This window comes from Calliphora vicina, chromosome 3 (assembly GCF_958450345.1).
Source record: "Calliphora vicina chromosome 3, idCalVici1.1, whole genome shotgun sequence".
NCBI lineage: Eukaryota > Metazoa > Arthropoda > Insecta > Diptera > Calliphoridae > Calliphora > Calliphora vicina.
Window position 1 is genome coordinate 60,336,413 of NC_088782.1, and position 20,730 is coordinate 60,357,142.

The 20,730-nt window shown below is 30.5% G+C and overlaps 1 protein-coding gene across 1 annotated transcript in view; it reads left to right on the top strand.

Annotated features, from left to right (window-relative positions):
- Positions 1–6,057: 6,057 nt before the first annotated feature.
- The window catches only part of p130CAS (Serine_rich_CAS and FAT-like_CAS_C domain-containing protein p130CAS), a 78,275-nt gene continuing 63,602 nt past the window's right edge, over positions 6,058–20,730 (top strand). Inside the window, exon 1 of the mRNA XM_065503280.1 lies at positions 6,058–7,093. Coding sequence (XP_065359352.1) covers positions 7,016–7,093 — 78 coding nt within the window. The 5' untranslated portion in view covers positions 6,058–7,015. The remainder of the gene's footprint in view (positions 7,094–20,730) is intronic.

Here is a 20,730-nt window from a genome sequence, read left to right on the forward strand (position 1 = left end):
TACAAAATTGTCTTTGAAGGTACCCAATTTCCCTGTTTTTGGATGAATACTGCTGCTGGCAAATGTTTTGAAATATCTGATTGTGTAGCTCCCAATGATTTTGCAAGCTCTTGTTGAGTTTGACAGCAATCTTCAGGGAGTAATGCCTCCAATTCTTGGTCTTCAAACTAAAACTCATCCCAAACCATAAAAACCACAATAAGTTCAACTGGCCAAGATTCTTATGAAGAATTACAAGTCCAAGTAACTGACTACTAAATAGTCAATGTAGAACTGCTGGGTTGCCTTAAAATATATTGTACGTGTAACATATTTTCAGTTCAAATGTGTTGCGTTTAAACAAAAGAAGCCTATTTGCGTTGCTTATCAATTATCTAAAAACGCCTGAAACCACAGTAGATACAAACAATATTTGCATGAATAATAATGAAGCAGGTGATTTCTACTATTTATTAATTCGTAGTATTTTCAAATGAATCATACGAGTATTTACAAAATATTTCAAATAAAAAGAAAAAAAAAAACAAAACAAATAAACCCAAAATATCAACAGGTTTAGGGTTTTACTACTGATACCTTACAATTAAATGCGTCTATGTTTATTAAAGCAAATAAAAACTCCCCACTAGAAATACAAGAAAAATTTAAATAATTTTTTTGACATTTGATATGGCACTTTCAACGACAGCTAACAATAAAAATCAGCTTTATTTAAAGGTTTAAAGGTTTAAAGAAATAATTTGTTTTACAAAACTACACAGAAAACTAAAGAAGAAAGAAAGAAAAAACAAACAGGGAAGTGAGAAGTCAAAAAAGTTAAATATGGAAAAAAATATGTTGGAAAAAAATTAAATTCAAAACCAACCGACTATGATTTCCAACCACAAAAAGACACTCCTTTTGTTGATTTTAGTTGTTATGGATTTTGGTTATTAAAATACTTGTTACTTTCCTTCCTTCTTATTTACTTTCTTTCTTTCTTTTAAAGAAATAAAAAAAAGAAACCCTTCCCTTAGTCTTGATGATCTTACAGATAAATCTGTTAACAAAGTTTGACTTTTGACATTGACATGTTAAATCAAATATTGATTTTATAAAAAGAAATATGTTTTTTACTAACAATATTTTTTATCCACTTTGATAACACCCACCTTTCAAATGTGTTGATCACTTAATTCTTTAGAAAATCAATTAATTTTCTTTACTCAAATAGATTTATATGTAAAATCAATTCATAAAATTATAAAATATTCAAATTTTGTGGTTCAAATAGTTTAATGTCATTAATTTTTAAAGCATTTCCGTTTATGGTAAATATTTTATTAGACACACCTCCACTATTTTTTAAATTTTTTTTATTGATTTCGTTATTAACATAAAATTAAACAAATACAATAAATAAATTATTAAATATTTAAACAATTTTATTTGTTTTTAATCGGTTAAACTAATGTGCCAGTAATTTGTATGATAATTAATCTTTAAATTACTATTAAAAGGCGCCATGATTATACCAAAAAAATTGCTTTAATTATTGATTTTAAATATGATTGCTAACATCAAAATGGTACTATTTTGTTGGTACTTTTTGGTACCATAAGTTTCATTATTGCAGCTTAAAATATGCTTAAAACCAAATTTGTCTTCCTTCTTTTATCATGCTTTAATCACAAATAGACAATAATTATGTTAAACAAACAAAATTTAAAATTTCTTACGAATCTCATGAGTTTTTCCAAGTATTACGTAGAATCCAACCAAAATATAAATCTAAAATAAGTTTTGTTTCACTGCCAAAAATCACAAATTAAATAATAACAAACCAAAAAAATGGAAAATGATTTCTGTAAATGAAACATAAATTTAGTGTAACACATAAAAAAAATTTGTCATGGGAAAATGTGGTGGGATTATTATTTCGCACATTATTAATACTTAAATCTTATAGAAACACACCTTGAGATTTTATTGAACCCATCCAATGCGAGAGGAAGTAGGCAGATAATAAAAAGATTTTAATTTTTCTCTATAAAAAAACATTTTAAAAAATATATGTTTTTAAATTGAGGATTATATTTTCCTCCCCCATTAAAACTATTTTAGTATTTTAATTGCTGTTGCTTTTTTCAGAAATAGGTTTTCATAATATCAAAAATATATATATAGCAACTACAACTACTTCTATCGGGTGAAATATAGAAACAAGTAAGAGAAATCTTATAAACCCTTCACCAAATTATACTTCAAAATAAAAATTTTAAATATTTTTAGTTAAACAAAATTTATTTTTTATTTCCAAAGTTGTTTTTTAATTTTTTGAAAAAAAAAATTTTTCGAATTGTTTTTAAATTTTTTTTTAAACATTTTTTGTTTTTTAAATTTTATTTTAATATTTAGCGAAAAAAAACTTTTGGTGAAAAAAATCGGGTTAAAAAATATTTTTTCCGATTTTGACCCATTGTAGGTCCAACTTACTTTTATATATGTCATTGCAAAGGTCTTTGAAATATCTATCATTAGATATTCATATTGTCTATATTAATGACTTAGTAATCCAGATATAGGTCAAAAACATTTGTGGACCGATTTTGCTGATTTTAAATAGCAAGACAGAATTATTAAAGATTTGGATCCCGAAGATATCTGGGGTCTTCAGAAAATTGATTTCAACAGACAGACGGACAGACAGACGGACATGGCTTAATCGACTCCGTTATCTATAAGGATCCAGAATATATATACTTTATAGGGTCGGAAATGAAAAGTAACTCAAATAAATGTATAAAAATTGTTCATGCCATGTCGTTTCTTTAGCACAGCCCATTTTGCAGTTAACAGAGCACATTTAATTATATCACACTATATGGAAAGCTGCAAAAAGAGACAATAGAAATGTCCTGGAAGGGCCAGCAATAGCTGCAGAAGAAGTGGCTAGCCAGAACAACATGAGAAAACTTCACCAGACGAGAGATTGTCTCACTAATCGAAAGTGTAACAGGAGCAAAGCAGTGGCTGATCGCAGTGGTGAACTACTAACAAACAAAGATGCACAGACGTCAGCGTAGAGGAAGCTACTGAACACAATGAAAGAAACAACGCAATCCTGCAGGAAATATCTAAACATGCCATCGTAAAATTAAGAAGTAAGGCGAAGATGGAATACCAACCAAAATTCTACGGAATGAAATCGAAACCACAGCTAAACTTCTACAGCCACACATCACATCAGTCTGGAAGTAAGAGATTCTGCCTTCAACTTGGAAAAAGGCATAATTGTAATTTTACCGAATAGTGTTACTGAAAGATTGCAACAACTGGAGAGGAATTACTCTGCTTAACACCATATGCAAGATACTTGGCAGTCATAGTTCAGGAAAGAATCCAAAACATAGAACAATATAGAAAAATATGCGAGATGAGCAGACAGGTTTCCGTCCAAATAGAAGCTGCTTAGATATGTCCAATACTCTATGCATTATAATAGAGCAATGCGTTTATAGACTTCAAGAAAGCCTTCGATACCACCATACCAACGGACTACCATACGGAAAGCATTGAGGATCAAATATAGTTCTTCGCAACGGGAACATCAGTCAATCATTTCATACTAATGCTGCAATAAAACAAGGATGCCCTTTATCACCACAACTGTTCACCATCCTGCTGGATGATATAATGAACGAAGTCTGTTTAGAGAGAAGATGAATTACATGGAATCTTTCACGACAACTCGAGGATTTGGATTAAGCGGATGATATTTGTTTACTATCGCACAAAATCTCCAAGATTAGCGCGTAATGCTGGACTTGAGATAAATATCAAGAAAACCAAAGACATGAAAATTAACAATGTTGATACAGTGAAGATACAGGCTAACCAGTTGAATACGTGCTATGTAGGGAGTATATTAACAACAAATGGCGATGCAGAAACATACGCAAGCAACAGGTTCAACAGAGCGGAGCGGTATTCGGATGACTGCAATCGCAAATATCCTTATGATGCATGCTCTGAATATTCAATGCATGCGTAAATTCTAGTCTGTTGTACGGAAGTGAAACCTGGCTAATATCGAGCACAATGAGGAACCCATACTGAAAAAAATAAAACACAGAAAATGGAGGTGAATCGGGCATACCATCAGGAAGATGACCGATATTATTACAAGGATGGAGCTGGAGTGGAATCCTCAAGGCTCGAGAAGTCGTGGTCGACCCAAGAACACCTGTAAATGCACGATACTCCAAGGACTAACACAATGCAATATCACGTGGGAAGGCGTGGAAACAACAGCAAGAAACCGAGTAAGATGGATATGCGTTGTGGAGCATTGGTGCATATCAAAAGTAGAGTAATGGATAATAAAAAGAGATGGAAATGGTAGTACAAGTCCCACTGTATGAAATCATAATAGTTTGATATCTGCAATGATTTTGGGATTCCAATAATATACTTATTCTGTAATTATTTCAGATACTATAAATATAAAATTGTATATTTCAATTCAAGTATTATGACTGTTAAGTGATTTACAAAGCTGTTTTAACTGTAAAATGGTCTGTGCTAGTTAATTATCAATATATCTTCACACATATTCGATGTTATGGACCAAAGTCAAAGACAACTTTCAAAATAGTTATTATTTTTCAAAGAATTTTGTTATTTTCTTTAAATATATTACAGATAATACCACGATAAAAGGAAAATGGTAAAAATCGTTACAAGATTTCACCCAATCCCATACAAATTTTTGCCCGGAATATGGCTCTGTGGCTCATAACGGCCTATATAATATTGCATCCATAGAAAATCCAGCAAAAATAAGTTCGAGTAACTTAAAAACGGTTTAGCTTATTGAATAAGTTGAATTGAAATATTGAAAAACTTTGTTTGGACCACTCTATACATTTTGCAAGGTGAAATTTGCCTTTATCAAAGTAACCAAAGAAATGTTTTTATACAAAATGCATAATAATCGGTGCCCTTATTGTATTGGTGACATATAACACTCTTGTCAAATGTTTGAATATTCGGCATTTTTCATAAAAAGTATTAACACTTGACTTGGGACAAAATAAGCTCAATTTTCTAAAACGCTTAAAATACTGTCTGAAGTTTTTCAAAAATAAACGTAACAAACATTTTATTATGGATTTTTTTAAATAAAAATGTTAAATTAACCATGAGACTTTGAAAGTCAATTTTGCATGTCCGAAATAATGCTTGAACGCTATAAAAGAAACTCATTTTTACATGCGAGTAAAAATGGATCCAATACAATAACCCGAAGCGTAAGATATCGTATGTGAAGCCTGGCCAACCAGTCGAATCGACACTAAAGCCAAATATCCATGGCGCTAAGGTAATTCTCTGTATTTGGTAGGAGCGAAAGGGTATTATGAGCTGCTGAGCATTGGCCGAAAACTTGAAATAGAAAAGTATTGGTCTTGTTCCACTGATATAGTTTAGTCCAAATTTCTGTTTATATAAACTATTTCTTTTAACTTGAGAATAAATTTATTCGACTATGCGATTAATCGACAATTACTGAACAAATATTTTTTTAAACTAAATTGAAAAATGTTATTCATTCGAATACAAAATATATTTTTTCCTCGATTAATCGAATAATTTTTATTCGAATGACAACCGTATTTAGAACCGATTTCAGAGCTTGACTATTATATCAAGTGTCACAATAATCCAACAAGATCTACTGGAAATTTCATTAAAAAACCACTCTATCTATATTCCTCATGACATGTTCCATAATACGATTTTATAAATTTCTTCTATTCTTACTAATGTTGACAAATTTTCCAAATACAAAATCATTTTCTAAAACTTTTTTTATTTACAACATTTTCCATAAATATGGTTGGTCACCCCTCATCAACATGTTGCCGGCAACATTTCTCATCATAAAAACAAACACATGCTCTCTCTTAAACACACACACACGCTCGCAATGTATCGCAACATTTCACAGCGAAGCAAAACAATAACAAACACTGTAACCAAATTGTATCTTCAAACTAAAAATTAGTTCCACGAGATACTTGCTACGTTGCGGTACGTTTGCTACACAATAAGCGGGAATTTGAAATGTTTATGAATTTGAAATTTTAAAATCTACGTCGATAAGAAACGACGTAAAAAAAAGAGTTAAAAACGAAATAATTTTTACGTGAAGCGGCTTAAAGAAATCTGTGAAAAAATATAAAAAAACAACAACGATACGAAAACAAAACGTTCAAAGAAAGAGAGAACGAACGCATTTATCAAAATAAAAACAAAAAGTAGTGCGAAAAAAACCCATTTTTTAAACAAAACAACCGAATAAAACAATAAGCCAAGTTAACAGCAGACAATAAATATCAGTTGAATATTGTTTGTTGTAGTGGTGATTTGCTCAAATTTGGCATTGTTGTTGTAGATTTCTTCTCAAGTTGTTTACCGAATTTTTGTGAAGTTTTTTTTTTCTTAATTTTTGGCAATTTTTCTGTGCGGTTTAACTCTGGCTTCTTTTTTGTGTAGCTGTGTTCTGCCAGTTTTATATTAAACTTGATTTTAGAAAAACAACAACACAACACTAAAATACATGATTGAAATAATAATAAAAAAAAATATTATAAAAACAAGCAACAACCATCATACAAAAAAAATATAAAAGTGCAAACAAAAAAACAATATGTTTTTTCTTAATAAAAATATAAAAATTGTCTAAAACATGAAATAATTTTAAAAAAGTTCCACTGAATTTACCTTTCTAAAGAAGCTGAAATATTTGAAAATTTGATTAAGAAGTATCGAGTTACTTTATTTATATTGTCCTGGATTAAATATAACTAAAGTACTCGATTTATTTGAATTGTTTAAAAGAGAAAAAACCAATTTAAGAAACATGAGTGTTTAAGTTTTAAAAAAAATAAATAAAATATTAAAAAAAATTGAAAAAATATACATAAAATTTATTTGGAAACGGGGTAAATTAAACAAAATAAAAATTAGCAACATGTTGGATAAAACTAATAACAGCTACTGTTCAATGGATTACGATGTACCGGTTACTAGACCTACAAAAATTATGAAGGTGGGTTTAGAAATTTTATTTAAAAAAATCTTTTTGAAAATCTTTAGATTTTTATTGAAGCTAATAAATTGAATATAATAAACGAAGTTTTAATTTAGGCAAACATTTTTTATATAAATCAATGGGAAATAGATGAAATTTGTCAAATTTAGAATAAACATTTTATAGAAAATTCAGAATCCGGGATTTTCAACTTATTTTTTGGAGCAGTGCGGGTTAGAATAGTGGGACAGTTGGTTTAAAACAGAAAATTGCTGAAAATTTTATTCAAATCCTATAATGTTAATCAGTGGCAAATCACATCAGAAGCTTAGAAACACGACTAAAAGGGAAACAATGGAATTTTTTCAGTTTTTTCAAACAAAATGTTCTTAACTCTTTCACGACCATTAGACTTATTTTTGAACATTTCTTGAATACAGTACCAATAAAACTGTTCATTTTCAAAGACAATAAAAAAAACTTTTTTAAACATTTTTTTTTTTAAATTTTTAATAAAAAAAATTTTGGAAAAATAATTTATGACAAAAAAAAAATTTTTGATGAAAAAAAATTCGGGTTAAAAAATATTTTTCCCGATTTTGACCCATTCAAGGTCCAACTTACTATAGCCTTATATACATCTTTGCAATGTACTTTCAAATATCTATCATTAGATATCCATATTGTCTATATTAATGACTTACAATTTGGAAAAAAAAAAATTATAAAAAATTTTAAAACAATAAAAAAATTTAAAAAAAAAAAATATTTTTATGTATAATTTGGTGAAGGGTATATAAGATCCGGCACAGTCGAATATAGCTCTTTTACTTGTCACTTAATATTAATGTTTTTAATTACACAAAATATTAATATTCTCACTCTTTTAACAACTTTGCAATAAATTTTCACAACATTGCTGACTAAATATGATTTCCGCTTGAATATTTTTCTTATCATTCAAGTCTATAGAACATGATAACTTCAGGTTCTTTATGACACCTTAAATAACAAATGAAATATATTTGTTTCTTAGTACAAAAGAGCTAAAACACACAATGACAAACTTATAGATAAGAAAAAAAAGCCTAATTTGCAAAAATGACTAAAATGTAAAATATTAAATTACTTTTATTTCGCAACAAAATAGAAACATAAGAAATTTACGCTTTACTGTGAATACCCTTACTATAAAAAACTAATTCCAAAACTGATTTCTAAGCAAAAATCCTTTATACAAATAACGGCCAAACATATTTCCAAATACATACTCTTGCATACATCATATTTTCAACTCTAACTCTTTTTATCTATAACTAAGCAGAAATTTAAGTATTTGTATAAACAAAAAAACATAAAGAAAATCTTAAACCCAGATCCAATTACACAATGATCATCAGAAACAACAACTAAACTCAGACTATTTGTTAAATAGGCAGCTGCTGCTCCAATGTCAGCCAAGCAAACGAACCAACTAAACAACCAACCAGCATTCAGCCAGCCAAACACAAACACTCACTTCGTGAAGATGCAACACAACATTTCAGTTTCAACATGCATCATACTCGTACCTTCCATATAGAATACAAAAGTGCCACAACTCATATGCTCAAGAAGATCATCATCATCTTGATGATAAAAATCCTAATAATAATAATGATGCTGATGATGATAATATTGAAGATGATACCACTTTGCATTATATAAAATCATAGTCAAGTTACTTAAGAGCAAGATGATACATTTATGCCTTTTGTTATGTTTCCTTTTTATTTATTTTTTGCATTTGTTGCATGTTCATCCATACATACATCTGTCAAATGATAGTACAGTGCACTCGCGATAATATGAACACCCCAAAATATGAACACTTTTTACTTCCATAGGTTACTCTAAAATATGAACTTATTTTAAAGCTTTTTAAAATATGAGCAGCTTATTTTTGTTTTTTTTTGACGTATTTTATCTATCTACACAGAGTTGAAATCTAAATCAACAGGGAAGTGGCTAAATTCTAATTCAACTGCTTAATAATTTTTGGACTTGCAAAAGTGAACTGGCCTGATTTTAATTAGTTCATATTATCGCGAGTCCACTGTAAGTACTCGTATGTTGTATAATACTAGACCTTCCTTTATTCATGTACATATTGTATGTTTATGCAACCATCAACCATAATAGTTAGTTAGTTTATCTTAAGATGTTGCAAGAATTTGTAACTAATACAGTCAATGAACATTTTACAAATGTGCTGCTTTGAAGGTCTTCTTTAAGTAGATGGATGGATGAGGAGAATGCTTCGTTTATGAGTATTTAAAGGAGCCTGATTGTTGAGAGCACAATTCAACAATTATTCATTATTAGTAGTGGAATGCAGTCTGGTCTGGGGCTGTTTAGGATGATGTGCTCAATGATTAATCTTTTTTTAGTTGATTGACACACTCATAAAGGGGGAAGGTATGCGCCAGGTGATGTTATATGTTGTACAAGTAATTAATGTGTATTTATAGAACATTAAAATTGCTGTTTAATTTAAGTGGCTATAAGAATATTCTACAATTATCTAGTTATTGCAAACAGATGTTTGTTGGAACCAAAATGTTAGAATTCTCTCTACAGAGAAAACAGATTGGTTGTGTTAACTGCATTTGTTGCAATAAATTTAAGCAATTCTATACATACGAGTACGTTTATTTTTCGGTTGTAGCAACAGAATATATATTTGAAACGACCTAATATGTTCTGACCATATTAACATTTGTAGTCACAACTGAAATAATGACCCGGCTTCGACCAGTTTCAATAGGTTACAATCAGGGACCTATGCCAAATTTGCACAAGAGTTCCAAGACGAAAGGACAGATGGGAGGACATAAATATAATTTAAGGCGGTTGATGTATCAATATTTTTGGAATTTTCATCATATACATCCAAAACAAAAGATTCATATACAGAAGCTGACTCATTTAGAGTAATTTGAAATAATACACTTAAAATACAATTGGATGTCGAAATCTTTCTTATGACCCGATAGAACAATCTCTCATAAATACCTTTTTAGAGATAATTCCTTTCAAATGTTGGCCGTGCGCCATTTTTATAACTATTTCAAGCATTACTACCGATATCTCGCGGATAACGTGAGTAGTGTTGGCTTCCAAGTATTAAATCGTAACTGGCAAAGAAAAAATCCAAATCGCACGATCTAGGTGGGTTTTCACAGGTCCGTAACGCGAAATTATATGCTGATTTCGAAAGATCGATGATATAAAACTACATGTTGCTAGAAGAGCAAAACTTTTCTTACTGAACGCTGATTTTCGTGTGAGTCTCTCGATGATACCGAATAAAATTAAAGTATGACACCAACAACACGTGATCTGTAAAAAAAATCTCTAAATTAATCGATCTAGTTAATTTTGCAATTTAATTTGCGGAAAGTAAAATAAGTCAATTCTAATTCATTTCTCCATAATTTGTTGTCATGAGTGCTTAAAAAGCCTTTTGTTTGACCGGATCTCACCAATTGCTTCTTTGGACGACTCAAAGCAAAGTTCTCTCAAGTTTTTTGGGACATGCGGGAATAAAAAGAGGTCACTGGGTGCAAAATCGGAGATGCGCAGAGAATGAGCCGTCAATTATTGCGGCTCATTCAATGTGGGATATTTTTAAATGATTAGCTTTTATTTTGAAACATTTGTACAATAGAAATTTATTCAAAGTATCTTTGAGACCAAGAACGAATCTAAAGAATTTCGTTTACTCTGTTCTGAAGTGAAGCGTGTCCAAGAGAGAGCATTCTTCATCGAGTGAAACAAATAGTAGTCGGAAGGGGCAAGGTCTGGACTATAAGGCGCCTAAGGCAAAACTTCCCAGCCACTTCTTTCTAAATAGTTTTTTAAAGGTATTGTCACGATGGAATATTCGGCAAATGCCCCCTTCAAACGAATCAGTTGCATTCGGTACAGGTTCCCTGTGATGTTCTTTCCAGATTTCAGCATTTTTGCTTCCACCAAATACAGAGAATTACCGTAGCGCCATGGATATTTGGCTTTGGTATCGATTCGGCTGGCTGGCCGGGCTTTACATACGATCTCCTACGCTTCGGGTTATCGTAATGGATCAATTTTTCATTGCAAGTAATGATTTGGTGCAAAAATGATTATCTTTTATAACGCTCAAGCATTATTTCGGATATGCAAAATCGTCTTTCAAGGTCTCTCGGCTTCAATTGATATGGTATCCAATTTCCCTGCTTTTGGATGAATCCTGCTGCTGGCAAACGTTTTGAAATTGCTAATTTAGTAGCTTCCAATCATTTTGCAAGCTCTTGTTGAGTTGAAAATTGGAGGTAATGCCTCCAATTCTTGGTCTTCAAGCTTGCGTGGGCGATCTTTATCTTCCTTGTCAAAATCTCCACTACAGAACTGCACAAATCATTTCTCGCACGTTGGAAAAGATTCGCCATAAGCTTCGGTAAGCAATCGGTGTGCTTCAGTGGCCCTTTTTTCAAATTAAAGAAATAAAGCAAAACTTCCCGCATATGACGCTTTGTTGGCACAATATTCGAAATTTTCGAAGCAAAAAAACGTTCTTGTTTACGCTACAATGTTCAGTAACTAAGTAAGAATAAATGTACCCTTCAAAATGACATATAAGTTATTAAAAACAAAAACCGTGTTTAAAAGATACGCCATCTATTGTAAATTCCGCATTTTTAAGCCGTGAGAGCTCAAAAAGGCACTCAAAAATTATGAGAGAATTCTTATTGTAGTGGTTCTTCAATCAATTTGAATTGGCTTGCAATTCGGGTATGTACAGAGAATGACCTGTCAATTCGAGCTTCAAAGGAAATTCAAAATCTATGAGGGAACTGTTATTGTTGTGGTGGAGAATGAGCTGTATTTGGAACTTGTTCTAGATCTTTAAACGAATTGCGGTGCATGATTCAGAAATGTGGGATAATAAAACGAAGCCATTGACTCCAAAAGTTACTTAAAAAGTAGGTAAGAAATCGCGTTGTTGTGGAGGAGAATGTCTTGGTGTTTGGTTGTGGGTTTAAACAAGTTCTTCAAACAAATTGTGGACATGACAGACTGAAAAAAATGCGGTTCGGAAGCAAATAACGTGTGTAGGATTTATTTCCTTTTGAAATACATACGCATACAATCGACAGAGGATTAGCTTCAGATCTGATTCTGATTTTTGAGCTGAGCGACATTTTGAGTATTCATGTCATCAAATTAATAAATATTTATTTGGAATTGACTCTGTTTCACGATCGTCGTGTGACTGATCTTCAGTTGCCTGATACAATAAGCTATTTTGATTCTGGTGCGAGTGACAGTTTCAATTGAATTCAGAAGACCAGTGAAATCTGTTATTTATTATTCAATCACCGACTGCTTGTTGCCAAATTAGGGCCGTCGCATTAGTTGGTCTGTTGTTTGAGAGAGAGAGAGATCTAACTGATGTTAGATTTGTTGGATGTCTTGTCTAAGGTTTCCATATCTCAAAATATATTTAATAACAATGGAAATAATGTGGCGTCGGCTCTTAAAGGATTTATATTCAGATTATTAAAGATTCATGCTAAAAATGACCACAATTAAGTCAATCTAAAGCAAGCATCATTAAAATGGTTACTTCCCCTGCCGCCGCTCCAAGTGCAAGTGCTCTGGCACTAGTCCACTGTAAGCATCTCTTTGATTGTCATAAATGACTTTAAGAGATTCTTAAATTGACAGGTTCTTTGCATGCAAATAATTCAGCAAAACAACATAAATGTTGCCATGCTGATGTTTTTTTTTTGTTTTTTTGAGTAAAACATAGACAAACTGCAAACATTTATCAATCATTTAAAATAAATAAATGAACACTTAAGAGGACGAAAAACATTTAAAAAAAGAAGACAGACTTAAAAAAATAAAGCAAAAAGAAGACAAGAGAATAAAGAGATGAAAGAGTTAAATTGAAAATAAACAACAACAACAAAATTAATATCAATTACCCACTTCCTTTTTCAAAACTAAACTTCAAAGCAATACAAACAATTTTCTAATACAATATTTTTTTATGACATTTAATTCATGACATGTTACTTTCAAACCAAACAATTGAAATAAAAACTAAATAAATAATAAAAAAAAAAATGTAAACGAATTTCAAATGAAACCAATTAAAATGAAAGATTAGATGGGTAGTTTTTTTTTGTTAATAAACTAAAATTTGTGTAGTAGCTTTTTTTATTATTTTGTTCAAAAAGAATTTTGATAAGCCTGCAGCAGTTTTAAATAAAAAACAAAATCTTATCATTTAATAGAAATTAAAAACTTAATAGTTCTTTCTTTGAAATTTCTTCCAAAATAAAAGAAAAAGAAACGAAAAAGAATTGAAATATTGGGCAATAAATTTTTGTTTGTTTGTTTGTTTTTCTGTAATTTGAAACTAATTCTTGATAATTTACATTGTTTTTCTTTAGTTTAATGAATGCAGTTACATTAAGAGATAAAAAGGGTTTATAGTTATTTGCTAGACAAATATTAAGCTATAAATATTAATCAAAATTGTGTTTAAATTCTAGCAGTATTTTATAATTATTTACGAACTTGTCATAATTATGTCATGTAGTTTGGGTTTTATTTGTCAACATTTTTTAAAATTCGTTTTAAAGAACCCCTATATTTTAGTTATTTAATTTAAATAATTAAGTTTTCTTTGTTTTATCTAATTAATCAGTTGTTTGCTTATTTATTTAATGAGTCTTCTTCAATTTGCTTGTGTAAATTTATTTAAATTTTTTTTTCATTTAAAATAAATATAAAATAAAAGGTTTCTTTAATTAACATTAAACAAAAGAAATGTGGAAAATAAATACAATAAATAAATAAATAAATATCCCACCCATATGTGTGACAATTATAATGTTACGCTCTTAAGCTAAATTAAAGTTTAAAAATATTTTTTTTTAATTTTTGTAATTTCCAGTTAATGGCATAAAAGTGTTAACAAATATTGGTTTCTGAAGGTGACATAACTATGGCTACAATTGTTAAGACAAATAATTGATGAAATTTAACATGTTTTTCTTAATCTGGATTGTGTAATTCATATATGAAATGATGACATGTTGAAGGATAAATATTGCTACTAAAATTTTGGTTGAAATACAGCTCTTTTGCAATAGCGTATTTCAGAGTTGCGTGCAAATGATCTGTCAAAATATCGTTGCTTGTTTTGCAATACTCAACGATTGAAATTCTCATCATTACGTCTTTGCAACACTCAAAATTCTTTGAATAAGCCAAAATGTGACTTTTCGGAAGTGTGGGATTAGGGACAGATCTTCACAGTAATTGAATCGTTTATTTCAAAAACCAGTCAAGCAACAAATTATTGATTTTGAGTGAATCAATGAAAAAATATTCCAATAAAACTTTTCATATCCAACCAAGTAGAGTTTTAGAGCTTACAAATCTTTTTTATACCCTTCACCTTCGTGAGAAGGATAGCGGAGTCGATTAAGCCATGTCCGTCTGTCTGTATGTCTGTCTGTCTGTCTGTCTGTTGAAATCAACTTTCCAAAGCCCCCAAATAACTTACATACACGATTCATACATCAATATTTTCTATCGAGAAAATCGGTCCACAAATGGCTGAGATATAAGGAAAAAACCAGCACAACCTCGATTTTTGACCTATTTTTCACCTATATCTGGATTACTAAGTCATAGATAAGATATTTCAAAGGCCTTTGCAACGACGTATATAAGATCACAGTGAGTTGGACCTACAATGGGTCAAAATCGGAAAAAATATTTTTTAACCCGAATTTTTATCTTCACCAAAAAAAATTTCAAAACAAAAATTTTTTTTTAAAATTTAAATTAAAAAAAATTAATTTTTAAATTTAAAAAAATTTTCTAAAAAATGAAATGAATTTTGTTTACCTAAAAATATTTAAAAATTGGTGAAGGGTATATAAGATTCGGCACAGCCGAATATAGCTCTCTTACTTGTTTCATATTTATTTATGAAAATAAATAGATTAGGCCCTGGTATTACATTGTATAAAATAAATCACTTCACTAAACAAGGAGTTTTCGGCTTTTCTTTACCATAATAGGGGGCAATATTTATTTTTTTGCACTAAAATATGCACTAAAATATGCCTTTACAAAACAGTAATCGCCCAATAACTCAATTTTGGATTTTTTGTAACTTGACTGGTTTTTGAACTAAACGATTCAAAAGAAAATGCAATTTCTATTAAAATTATAGCTATTTTTATTGAATTTGATTTTCGAAAAAGGAGCTATGACCAATTGTGATCCTAAACTAATCTAAAATCATTGTTTAATCATACCTTGAATATCAAAGACATTTAGCTAAGACACCACAAGCTAGTAAGCAAAGACACAATACAGCGAAACATAGACAAGTATCGACATGATTTTTAGCAACTCAATCAAGTACTTTGAAGTAGTTTTCTCACTTGTAAAATTTAAGGAAAATCATGTAACAAATCACTTGATATCGAGGAAGCGTATTAGGTATTGAATACCACTTGTTGTTCACATGAGAACCCTTATTGTTTGCTTTATATTTTGCTGTCATAAATTCTTTATTTAATTGCAAACTTTAATTGAAACCCTCTTGATTTATTATGGAAAATTTCCTATCCTCATAGTTTACCTTTGATTTCTAAAAATAATTGCTGCGCTACTACGTTTTAAATGGAAACACGTAACAGTTGCTTTAGTTCACATGACATTTGATTACGTTTTTTTGTTGCAAATTGTTTGCCATTTTTCTGCACCACACCTTTCCATATAGATAAATAGAATGCGAGTACTTGTAGTTTTAATTAAAATCGATATTTTTATACCATTTAATGGAGTCCCTCGGATAATGCGTTACCGTGAAAAATGCGGGATTTACAATAGATGGCGTATCTTTTGAACGCGGTTTTTGTTTTTAATAACTTATATGTTATTTTGAAGGGTACATATCGGTCATTTATTCTCACTTAGTTATTGAACATTAAAGTGAACATTTTTTGCTTCGAAAAGGTCGAATTTTGTGCCAACAAAGCGTCATATGCGGGAAGTTTTGCTTTACTTCTTTAATTTGAAAAAAAAAGTACTGCTGAAGCACATCACAAGCTTATGGTGAATGTGTTCCATCGGTTTCAACGTGCTAGAGATGGTTTGTCCGGTTCAGAAGTGGTTATTTGCACACGGAAGACAAAGATCGCCCAGGCCAGCCAAAAAAGTTTGAAGACCAAGAATTGTAGGCATTACTCCAAGAATATTGTTATCAAACCCAATAAGAACATTCAAACTCATTAGGAGATAGTCAAGCAGCAATATCAAAATGTTTGCGAGCAGCAGGATTCATCCAAAAGCAGGGAAATTGGGTATCATACGAATTGAAGTCGAGAGACCTTGAAATACGATTTTTCATGTCCGAAATGATGCGCATTGAAGACCAATAATTGGAGGCATTACTCCATGAAGATTGTTGTCAAACTCAACAAGAACTTGCTAAATAATTGGGAGCTACTCAAGCAGCAATTTCAAAACGTTTGCGAGCAGCAGAATTCATCCAAAAGCAGGGAAATTGGGTTCCATTACCCTATGATGATTGTTGTCAAACTCAACAAGAACTTGCAAAATGAATTCATCCAAAAGCAGGGAAATTGGGTTCAAGAGACCTTGAAAGACGATTTTGCATCTCCGAAATGATGCTTGAATCATTTTTGCACCGAATCATTACATGCGATAAAAGTTGGATCCATTGCGATAACCCGAACGCAAGAGGTCGTATGTGAAGCCTGGTCAATCAGCCGAATCACTACATGCGATACAAATTGGATCCATTGCGATAACTCGAAGCGCAAGTGGTTGTATGTGAAGTCCGGTCAACCAGCCGAATCGACAACAAAGCCAAATTCCATGGCGCTAAGTTAAGCCTCTGTATTTAGTGGAAGCACAATGGTCCTATCTATTATGAGCTGCTGAAATCTAGCCAGAACATCACAGGGAACCTGTACCGAATCCAACTGAATCGTTTGAAACGAGCATTGGTCGAAAAACATCCCGAATATGCGGCCAGACATGAAACCGTAATATTCCATCAAGACAACGCTAGGCTACATGTTACAATACCTGTTAAATAGTACTTAGAATGAAGTGGTTGGAAAGTTTGTCCTCATCCCCTATATAGTCCAGACCGTGCCCCATCCGAATACTATTTGTATCGATCAATGAAGAACGCTCTCTCTGGAATACACTTCACTTTGAAACAGAGTATCCAATATTGGCTTGATTCGTTCTTGGCCTCAAAAGATGAGCAGTTCTTTTGACACGGAATCCTCATGAAACCGTAATATTCCATCATGACAACGTTCGGCCACATGTTTTAATGCCTGCTAAAAACTATTTAGAAGTGGTTGGGAAGTTTGGCCTCTCCCTTATAGGCCAGACCTTGTCCCGTCCGACTACTATTTGTTTCGTTCGATGGAAAACTCTCTCTCTGGGATACGTTTCACTTTGGAACAGCTCTTTTGGTTCGGAATTAGAGTTTTCCACGGGAATTCCGGAATTCCGCAAAATTTTCAATCCCGAAATCCCGGGAAATTGTGCGAGAATTCCCGTGAATTATTTTCCTTAGTTTTATGTGATGTTTTTTGAACTTGATTTTCTCTAAAAGATTCTTAAAGCTCCAAAACAAATGCAGAAGATTCATACAACAAAAAATATTTAACCCAAATAACAAGTTCATTATTCAAAATTATTCCAAAAACTCGTGAAAGGTCAGGGCTGTAAGAGAATTCTAAGTGAAATTATTTTAGTATTTTGCTTTTTCACAAGAGTAAAACAAAAATTTTTGGAACAAAACCACCTTCCGTGTAATGTGTTTAACATTATTGAGTTTTCTTTAACTTTAAATTAGCATCTTTACTTAATTCTTGATTTAATAAGCAAAACATTGCCAATTCAAAATTAAAAAAAAAATAATTTGAAACTAACGAAGGTAGAACAAAATCTAATGGAAATTAAAGCCATTCCGATACAAATGCCAAATGGTGACGGATTTTTATATAACCAAAATCGATTCCGTTTATCTCTTTATATTAAATTTTTATTGGATTTTTTATATTTAATTTTTAAAATTTAATAAATTTTATTAAATTTCAAAATCAATCCCGATTTCTCGGTAAAAAAAAGCTCTACTTGGAATCCATATGTTGTCAAAATGATGAGAAAAGGTCATAGCTAATAATGTCCAATACTTTGAATAAATTTATATTGTACAAATATTTGAAATGTTGAAGAAAAAAATTCGTCATTTTTAAGTCATAAACCCAATATCTTGGTCATAATTTTTAGTAGTCGTTTTGAAGATAATTCGATGATCCAATTTTGTTACGAGCTATTGAAATATTTGTTATTTACATTTCAAATGACTCTGCAGACCAGTGGTCGGCACTTGATTCATAAAAATGATCAAAAAACAAGTAAGAGAGCTATATTCGGCTGTGCCGAATCTTATATACTCTTCACCAAATTATACTTTAAAATAAAAATTTTAAATATTTTTAGGTAAACAAAATTTAAATTTTTTTTCCAGTTGTTTTTTCGAAATTGTGTTTTAAATTTTTTTTTTAAATTTTAAAAAAATTTCTTTTTTAGTTTTTAATTTTTTTTTTAATATTTAGTGAAAAAAAATGTTGGTGAAAAAAAAAATTCGGGTTAAAAAATATTTTTTTCGATTTTGACCCATTGTAGGTCCAACTTACTATGGTCTTATATACGTCGTTGCACAGGTCTTTGAAATATCTATCATTAGATATCCATATTGTCTATATTAATGATCCAGATATGGGTCAAAAATAGGTCAAAATCGAGGTTGTCCTGGTTTTTTCCTTATATCTCAGCCATTTGTGGACCGATTTTCTCGATTTTAAATAGCAACCGAGCCGGAAGAATTTCGGAGATATTGATGTATCATTTGGAGGCTTCAGAAAATTGATTTCAACATACAGACGGACAGACGGACATGGCTATATCGACTCCGCTATCTATAACGATTCAGAATATATATACTTTGTGGGGTCGCAAATGAAAAATGTAGAAATTACAAACGGAATGACAAACTTATGGTGAAGGGTATAATAAACGAAAATCACAATCAATAGCTGGTCAGATTACAACAGAGTTATTATAATCCATATTCTCTTTATAGCAACCACTGATTTAGAGAATCTGTGAGGAATATTTACCATTCCCGAAGTATCAAGGTTAAAATATGCCATTTTTTAAACAAATATTTTATGATTTCAATTGCCTCAATATTCAATTATCTACTCGTATATTTGAAAACCAAACAATTTTATTTTCATGAAACTTGTTAAGACAATTTTATGTATTTCTTTATTACCATACAAATCAGCTAGTAAAAAACTAAACTTACGTAAATTACTACAATATTAGGCATTTGGTTTTTTTTAATTTTTTGTTTTCATAGTTTTTTCCGATCGCGTTTTCAGTTAATGGATAATAAACTTAACACATTTGAAATAGTTTTTTTTTTTTGAATTTTTTTCTGAACTTGTTAAAATGTAATTTTTGTTTGTTATCAACTGGTGTTGTAAGTGTCTTGTATATGAGAGATACAAAAATCAATGTATTACTTTAAATATTAAAAGTGTATAACAAGATATGGATTTTAGTGTTTTGCTAAATTGGTTTAAAAAAAAAGTAATCGGTTGGGAGATTTTTTTGGGAACAGAAAAAAAATTAATTTGTAAATTTAATTATTAGAATATTCTTTATTAAAATAAATGTTTTTTAAATCATATAAAGTTTCTTTTTAAACATCTCTTCACATTAACAACTTTGAGTAATCGATTACTCACATAACTGATTACTTAAAACTATATACATCATTAGCTCATACTGTATAAAGTAATGGACTAACAGCAACAACAACAGTAAAGTGTAAAATAAATAAATAAATATTTACACATTTAAACAATTTAATGAACTCTCGCACAAAATAAAAATGTAGCAATAATTTTATAAATCAACAGGCGATCTTAATGCTCTCAGTGTAAAAACAACAAACAGATCTATTTTAAAGTGGTGAAAAATCATAAAAACGTAAAATTACAACACAATTTCTGTTAAACGAATTTTCATGTTAAACGTGAGGAAATTTTAATGGCTTCATTTTTGACCAAATGGTCATTAAGATGTTGTTGTTTTTTTTTTTACTTAGAAAGAACTTTATATCTTAATCTTTACTATTTAAAGGGAAATATGAACCTTCAAAATATAACATAAAAAACAAACAAAATATTATCCTTGTAATGGACATAAATATGGTTTGGTTTTCCCCATTTAGCTACAATTTAACATTAATAGGGGAAAATTCAAGGTTTCATGTTTATGACCCTTTGGAAAATTTGTTTAATTATGATGTTTTTTTCTGGCAGTGTAATTGTTTTGTGTTAAAATAAGTTTTACTGCTCTTTTTTTATTATTTTGTAATCAATTTATACCCTTTGGTAACTTGTTAAGACACTGTCTGGCAATCCATCAAATAAAATTATAGACTGTTTTTCCATACATGTGGACAATCACTACAA